This window comes from Barbus barbus, assembly GCF_936440315.1.
Source record: "Barbus barbus genome assembly, chromosome: 25".
NCBI lineage: Eukaryota > Metazoa > Chordata > Actinopteri > Cypriniformes > Cyprinidae > Barbus > Barbus barbus.
In genome coordinates, this window is record NC_136753.1 from 13688547 (window position 1) to 13697488 (window position 8942).

The following is an 8942-nucleotide window of genomic DNA, read 5'->3' on the forward strand; positions in this document are numbered from 1 at the left end:
CATGTTTTATTACAGTGTAAATGTTGAGAGGAAGAGGGGGAGTACTGTTAAGATCTAGTAAAAACTGTAATATTGGGATCCTGAAAGCCACTGCTGTAAATGTCACAGCACACAGAGAGCACCAACCGTCCATTGGAGAACTTCTAAAATAATAATTCCTATTGAATTTTGACTTTCATAACAATTTTGTGTTAGCCTTTTCCTGTCCGCTCAAATAGAGATGTTAGACATGTTTAGAGAGACACAGCTAATTTGTCTTCTGTCAGACCCATGATTCTCTGATTAAAGATGCATTTTTGTGTGAGACCCTGTTCTGTCCAATGCTAAAGAGCACTGCCAGTTGAATACAGTGTATCCTTTACAGTCTGTTTTTATGACACTTGCAAATGAAATACAGATTTTTGCACATAAAGATTTACAAATATAATTATGTGCACGCCATCCATGGTATGGATGTGGCATGTCGCATGTAAATACAATGTAATGTAAATAAATTATGTTCTTTGTAAGTAGATATTTTATAATAATGTCTGTTTTTGATTGCATTCCTCAGATATCTTTTAACACACATTTGGATTATCACCTGCACTGTTGTGATTTCAACAATTTCCATAGATCTACAGTATAGGCTACACTTCCTGGCAACTCGGTTGTCTTTAACATCGTGATTCAGATTATTATTAATTCCAGGCTTTTTTGAAATATGCATGGATGAGGGACCTTCTGTGGTATTTACATTTTTTATATCTTAAATCTAAGTCTTTCATTTAAACGAACTATAGGCGTACAAGTGGCAAAAGTATATTATAATTAACACAGTTTGCGTTCAACAGATTAGTTAATCAGTTAAGGTCAGTTAATTTGGGTTCACGTGCTGCTTATTTATTGCCCCATAATTTATTACTAATTGCATAAACTTCCCCTGCATGGGTTATGAATAAACCTTAATATAAAATACATCATAATCATGTTGTAGCTGAACAGTAAAATGAACAGTAAAGAAAATTAGAAAAAAATTATTATGTTTTTAAAGCATCACTGATTATTTATAAAATAAAAAAAAGGCTATATATTTTCAACTTGTGTTTGTTTCAATAATGTGTCTTTTTCAGATCATTCGGAGATTTATTAGATATTAGATTAATACTTTGTATTTACGTTTGACAAATGCTTACGGAGATTGTGCACGAAGTATATGACAAAGTGGAGCAACCTGTTTGAGGTGTGGCGAGGCCTTCAGCATTCGCGAGGTTACAGTTTCAACAGAAAGCCGCGAGGGGAATCAATACAGTGCAAACTACAATTTCACCGTCCTATCATCGACCATCAGCCCCGGCTGATCAGATGATACCCTGACTGGTTGTATTCAATTTGTTCCAGCGGCGCCCTTAAACCTAATAAAGCGATTGATTGAGGCTCAATGCATTGCTGCAATTAGTGAACTGTTAATGAACATGCTGCTGGAGTCTCATGAGAGTGACTGGCGTGTTCAACCATCGCTTTGATTTTCTTCAACGGAAAGACATACATTGCCAATAGATCGTTTTCACATATCTTGGGGCAAAACAAATTTCACTCCTCTAACTCAATTAGATAGTAAATTTGAATATATGTATAAAAGGGCAAGCATATCTGTAGGGTATGGCAGCAAATAGCCTATCTTATGGCCAAATAATTATAGCCTATGTAGAAAAATCTTCTAAAACATTTTAAAATACACTTTTGGTGGGTTAATAAGTTAATATGTATTTAGATGTGACTGCAAAATTGTTAGATATTGTCTAAATTCATTAAAGTCACTTAACAGTACAACCTTAACTACAGTGCATCTTAATTGTTTTATGTAACCACCTCAGATATTCAAGAGCCCTATTTTAGGCATTTAGTTGAATTTGGCTGTTGGTTAAACTTGATGTCGGTGTGTGTACAGAGAGAGGTTTTGCCCTGCATTAACCAGGAATCTTCAAGCGATTATTGACAGGAATTCTGAGATAGCTTTGTCGCCGCCTAGTGTTATTACTGAGCGTGTGTAATCATGTCAGGGAGTCCGTGTTATACAAGAATTTACCATTAGCCACGACTTAACTAATTATTTCAGTTCAGTACCGAATACAGACATTTTAAGAATGACAAGCTAACAAGCCACGCACAATATTTATATAATTTAAACTGACACTAGCATGCATAGCTAGCCTACACAGCATCGTAGATATATTTTTATCCTTGTAGTGTTTAGTCACCAAATTTGCAGAAACTTCTAACCAGATAGTTACTATTATGTGTAACAGGTCAGCTGTCAGGTCGCCACAGGAAACATCAAAATACAAGAACATTTAGACAAAATAAACTTGTAAATAAAATATTTTTAAAGACAGTCATGTAGGCTAAATTAGTATGAATTATTAAACAGACTGAACATTTAAAGAGTTTGTTGAGTGAGGGCCCCCCACCCCCCGGAGAAACAATTTCATATGAATAGAGGAACATGTACGAAAAACGAACATGTAATCCCTTATATTTTTGATTGCGATATTTTAAACAGTCTTTCCAAAACATATGTTCAAGGAATCCCTTACAACAAAAACAGACAGGCACATGTAAATGCCTACATAATAAACCTAAATTATAATTATAGCATATTACAAATAATAATAATAAAATCTATGAACATATACAACCACATAAAACTGTTTTCTAAAGGTTATTTCTTTCCTTTTTGTGAAAGAAATTAAAGCGGCGCGCACAACAAACCTAAATGATGATTCCCACGTCGCTCAGCTAAATAAGAGAGGTTAAAGAATCTCAGTTCGGTCCGTTACAGGAGGAGGTTGCAAACAGGTTTGGGAGCACAGTGGAGTGATCCACGGAAAGCTCGACCGTAACAAACCTATGAGAAGGCAGCAGCCTGATATAACCAGCTCTCAGTCCGTCTGTTGGAGAACATGCAAGCCATCAGATACCTCCATATATATCGCATCATCATCCTCCTCTCAGTGTAAATCTACGCACTCAACGGGATATAAAACATTTTGAACTGTAGCTCAATATTAACAAATAAAAGTCCTGCATTAAACAGCGTTGTAAGATGATTATTTTTTTTAAATATATAAATAATTATTTCCCCCTTATGTTTAAGGAGAGGTAAAGATTTAAACGCATATATTAGTCTTTTCGTTGGTAGGCTACTTAATTTCTGCTCATCAATCTGAAAACATTTCCATTTAACGCACTTCATCTTCTCGTGTATAAACAAAGTGAACGAAATGAAGCTGATTTATATATCTAGAATATGCGCAGGCTTTATTTAGAAGAAAATAGGCAAGATACGAGTCGGGCATATGTCATGTACAATATTCACCATCATTTCATTCCCTTGAGCTATTTAGAAACAGTGCTTTCACTCAAAGGCCCTGACACACACAGCTCAGAACGGGCTTATTTCTCTAGCACGTTTCACTGTCTCTGTGCTCTTAAAAGAATAAATGACACAATTTTGTTTTGCCAATAGGGACTATTATTGTGAGGTTTTCTTTTGGAGAAATATATACTGGAAAGGAAAAAACAAAAACAAGCTGATACACAGCATAGGCCTATGTAATGAATGAATATTAATCAGGTAAACAATGCAATCATTAAAACAAAGTTCACAATTGAATTAGTAAACTCTTTTGATATTATTTGTTAATTTATATGTTTACATTTTAATTGACCGAAGATGGCAAAGTTAGCTAGTGGCTGAATAATATTAGGGTACCGAACTATACTTTTGTGTAGGCCTAATTATTTTGTGGAACATCTAGTAATTTCACGTGGTTGTTGTTGTTTATTACTGTGTTGTAATTAGTTTTAGCAACAAGCAATATGTGTAACATGCAGAAAATGATGTAAAGTGTTACCATAAACGTATTTATGTCTAATGAAGATGCCGTCTGAGACATTATAGCTGAGGGAAGGTTTCAAAAGAGCATTGCGGAATCAATGAGTGGCTCTAAAGTGTAATGATGAAGTAAAAATCGCTGATTGGACAGACGCGTGACCATGTAACCAATGAGAGGAGAGATGGGGAACACGAGGAGCGTGTTATAATAAAGGAGAAAATATGACGTCAATATAGGAAGTCATTGTAGAGCAACACTACAACGATTAGTGGCAAAAGGGAGCGTGATGTCGAGGAGTTAGAGCATCCCAATCTCTCCACACCTCAACTTTGAAAGAAAGTTCAATAACCATAACAAAAGGACGTGGACTACACAGATCCACTTGCTTTCCACATTTCACCTTGAATGTAACAACATCTTGGAGCGCAGGCTATATTTCTCTTTTTCTTTGCGTGAGTGCAGGGATTTTTTTATTTGCGCGTAATGTTTATTTTGTACTTTTTCGGGGCTTTTTTTAATTGCGTTAACGTTTGAGTTCTGTTTGTCGTTTCGTTTATTCCAATTAAGTTTATTTTTCTTCTTCTTTTACAAAATTGTACAGGAAAGTTGTTATGAAGACGACTTAAGTGCTCAACCTTTTCTTGTACTATGGAAGGATCCAGTGGGTCTAGTTTCGGAATAGACACTATTTTGTCCACAACCAATTCTGGCAGCTCAGTACTGATGAACGGAGATTTTCGTCTCGGTGACAGTAACAGAACAGCGGATTTCAGGAGCCAGGCGACCCCATCACCATGTTCGGAGATAGACACTGTGGGAACAGCCCCCTCATCCCCGATCTCAGTTACGATGGAGCATCCCGAGCCGCATCTGGTCCAAGACAGCCTTCAGCATCACCATCACCATCATCACCATCACAGTCAGGCTCAGAGTTTGCAGCTTTCACCCCAGCCTCATCCGCTCGGTCAGGCTGGCTGTGCCCCCAGGACTGCCACCTCCTCCTTTCTAATCAAAGACATTTTGGGCGACAGTAAACCGCTAGCAGCGTGCGCTCCTTACAGCACCAGTGTACCATCTCCACATCACAGCCCCAAAACAGAGAGCGGAACCGCCCCGGACGGCATCAGGCCCAAACTAGAGCAAGATGAAAACAGAAGCAAACTGGACAAAAGAGATGACATTCAGAGCGATTTAAAATGTAACGGTAAGAGTGCGTTTTCCATGCAAAATTAATTAATAGCCTAAATACATAATAAAAACTTAGGGGTACCTTATGATCACAGTAGCCGATTGACATTTATACTTTTTGGTAATATAATAGAATCAATTATTAAGAACAGTTTGAAATTCAGAAAATTGTCGTTACGTTGTAGCTACATAATTATTTACAAAGTAATATGAACATTGCATCATACCGCGAAAAAACAACAACAACCATTAGCTAATATATTGCAAAAATAAATATTACATTTGAATGTCTTAAACTTGTCTGTGTTGTTTATTATTGCAAATGTAAGCATGTGCGTTTAAATAAGTAGCCTATCTGTCTTTTTCATTGTGAAGTTGAAAGCGCATTATGGAATTTAGAATTATGGAATTTTTCACAACTAATTAGTCATACTACATTAAATAAAACAACCGAATTAAAACGTATTTTTGGACAAATCGTAAATATTTATTGAATGGGCTGCAACGATTAACGTTGTGGTTCAACCGCTTGAATATTACGTGCATTCAGAGGTACAAAATACCCATAGGCTAACATTTTGACTTATTATCATGATATATAAAAAAATCGAGGTCCATGAAAGCCAAATAAAAGGCTTTGTTTTTGTCTATGTTTTCAGTAAGAACCAGTCTTACAATACAATAACAATATCGGTAGCCGGTCACTGAGGTTATTCTATGATATTAGCATAACAGATGTAAAGGCTGGTGAATTTTGCCCGGTGTGGGATCCTCCCTAGTGAGTCAATTAGAGAGATTATTGTTCTTCCTTGAGGGGGGATCACAGAGCCCAGCAAAAACTGCTACAAATAGAGATAGATTGACATATCGATCCTGCTCGTTTTGCTGTAATATTTTGGTCAACATACGAGCGACCTAATTTATTTGGGAGACAAATATGTTTTTGTATACCCGTTTTTTTATTTTTTATTTTTCTAAAGACCTTGGTACTCATATTGGTTGCTACTAATACCAAGACGAAATAATCATACCTAACCAGATTTTGATTTGTGCATGTAATCGAGGCCTGTAGCAATCACAAGTTACCAAAATAAACATTTTTAACAGTAATTACTAAATTATTAGTCTGTTTTCTCATTTTGAGTAAACTCATTTAAAGAATAGCCTATAGAAATGAACAACTTCTTTTATAATACATTTTCTTTCATTTTCATTTTACTAACTTCTTTAGGAGCAAAAGAAGAGGGCGATCGGGAAATTTCTAGTTCGAGAGACAGTCCGCCAGCCCGCTCTAAAAAACCTCGCAAAGCGCGGACGGCCTTCTCCGACCATCAACTTAACCAGCTGGAGCGCAGTTTCGAAAGACAGAAATACCTCAGCGTGCAGGACCGAATGGACCTGGCAGCAGCCCTAAACCTCACAGACACACAAGTCAAGACTTGGTATCAAAACCGACGGTAAGTTTCCATATAACATTTATGAAACATAATAATATATTTTTTTAGATTGTGCAAGCATTTACCATATTTTTGTATCTACATTTGAAACTTTTGCAGTTGCCAAATTTGGAGAAGTTTTGTATTATATTATTATTAGTTAATATTTTTATTAGGCTTTTATTTTTATTTTTATTATGATTATTATGATTATTATTGTTGTTGTTGTTATTATGATTATTATTAAGCGAGCTTTTAAATACCTGAACGGCGCAACAAAATATATGAATCAAATAATTTTAACATTCTGTCTGAAATTGTATTTTACAGTTTTGTCATATATATATTTTTTTTTATCATTTGAATGCAAATGGCTGTTCATGAACAACGCTACTTATAGCCTACTTTAAGCAACTCAAATCATTTCGGCTTTTTTCCCTCCTAAATAAATTTTCATTTTTAACCAATAAAATGGAAAAACCATAGGCTATTTGTATAATTTTTTTTATAACTATGATCATATATTTAGGCAACGCATTTTCTTCATGCTGCGTGCTGTTGTAGAGAGTTCACCGAATTCTAAATGCATTGGAAATAGCAATTTAGCCAAATTTAATCGAGAGAAAAAAAAAGTTTTAGTCACAAACAATTAGCAATATTCTGATGTATTTTACACACCATTTCGGCCTAAATAGCGTTGGTTGTATTTAGCTACTTTTATTTAGTGACATGAGGTTTGCCTAGGCTACATTTGTTTTGTACCAGAATCCAGCATTCACTTCTCGAACAATCTGAAGGAGTCCAGAAGGAGGGAGAGTTTAATAATTGATTTCTTGTATTTTGATCTCATTGCAGGACGAAATGGAAGAGGCAGACGGCTGTCGGATTAGAACTGTTGGCTGAAGCTGGAAATTATTCGGCCTTACAGAGAATGTTCCCATCTCCGTATTTCTACCACCCGAGTTTATTAGGTACCGTGGACAGCACGACAGCGGCCGCCGCCGCCGCTGCCATGTACAGCAGTATGTACCGGACTCCGTCCACACCGCATCCGTCTCTCCAGAGACCGCTCGTCCCCAGAGTGCTCATTCACGGCCTGGGGCCCGGGGGACAACCGGCACTGAACCCGATAGTAAACCCAATATCGGGCACACCGCATCCTCGGTAAAACCAAAAGACAAGGAGAGACAAATGTATCACACGTGATGTGACAGACTGCGCTGAACTTTCACAAGACGCATTTTTTTCTCCAACACTGAGAGACGATTTTATCGAAGAAAAAGATGTATTATTTAATATAGACCATTTCTGACGCATAGGCCAAACTAAACCAGACGAGCCTGTGACCGTGACAGTAAAAGGACTGTTCATTGTCAGATTGTTTGTTTTGTCTTTTTTGGTACAATACACTTATACTAGTACGCTTATAAAGTTTATTAGATTTAAAGAAAGGGTGAAATAAAGACAAAATGATAAAAAAGCTAATGTCAGACGCTTTCTCTTGAAAGGGACAGTATTTACTCATTTTTATGGGACCTTTTTGGGGCTGTTCTGTTGTTTAAAAGTAAGTTTAAAATTTGAGTCCCATAACTGCACAATTCAAGAAAGATACATTGAAGTGAATGATTTTAGCATCAGGCGTGTTGATAAAAAAAAAAAAAAAAAAAACTGGACAAAAAAAAAAAAAAAAGAAAGAAAGAAACATTTAATTAAACTGAAAAACAAATTAATTAAAAAAAATCTAAGTTTCTAAAATATAGGCCTAAACTCTAATTCTTCTCGGCACTTGTGTATGATGCAACATAGCATAAACATCAGTTTTAGAGGGCATAACAAATCCCGTTTTGTTTTGTTTATGTAATATATATATATATATATATATATATATATATATATATATAAGAATTTATGTTGTTCCCTAAAAAGTAGATTATATAGGCTACCATATATATATATATATATATATATATATATATGGTAGCCTATATAATTCGATTAATTCGATTTGGCATATATATATTACCATATATATATATTTGGTAGCCTATATAATCTACTTTTTAGGGAACAACATAAATTCTTTGTAAACTCTTTAAGCCGGTCTGAACTCATTAGCATAGGCGTGTATTCAAGTAAGGCTCGGGACCGGTCTGCTATATGAGAATAGATGGTTTGACGCATTTGCTCTGGGAATGGCGAAGCTGCTCCCGGTCTGGCAGCTGTTCTGTGGGAGAACCGCCGCAGACAGACAGCAGGCGTGAGCCTTCTCAGCGTGAGTGAATTAAAAGAAACATTTCATATAAACAATTATAGACCTCTGTGGAACTCTCCCGAGATTAATATTCGCTATTTGTCATTCGTTTTAATCAGCGACACTTAGGATAATGCTGTAAAGAACACAACCACACAGAAACCCACTTTCTTCATTTAGCCTACAAAA

The 8942-nt window shown here is 36.0% G+C and overlaps 1 protein-coding gene across 1 annotated transcript; it reads left to right on the forward strand.

The window, feature by feature from the left end:
- Positions 1 to 4145: 4145 nt before the first annotated feature.
- On the forward strand, positions 4146 to 7958 carry LOC306845000 (barH-like 2 homeobox protein). The gene is made up of 3 exons (XM_079377479.1): positions 4146 to 5082; positions 6298 to 6523; positions 7358 to 7958. The coding sequence occupies exons 1-3, from the start codon at positions 4527 to 4529 to the stop codon at positions 7668 to 7670; spliced, it is 1095 nt and encodes a 364-aa protein (XP_079233605.1). The 5' UTR covers positions 4146 to 4526; the 3' UTR covers positions 7671 to 7958.
- The last annotated feature ends 984 nt before the right edge of the window (positions 7959 to 8942 follow it).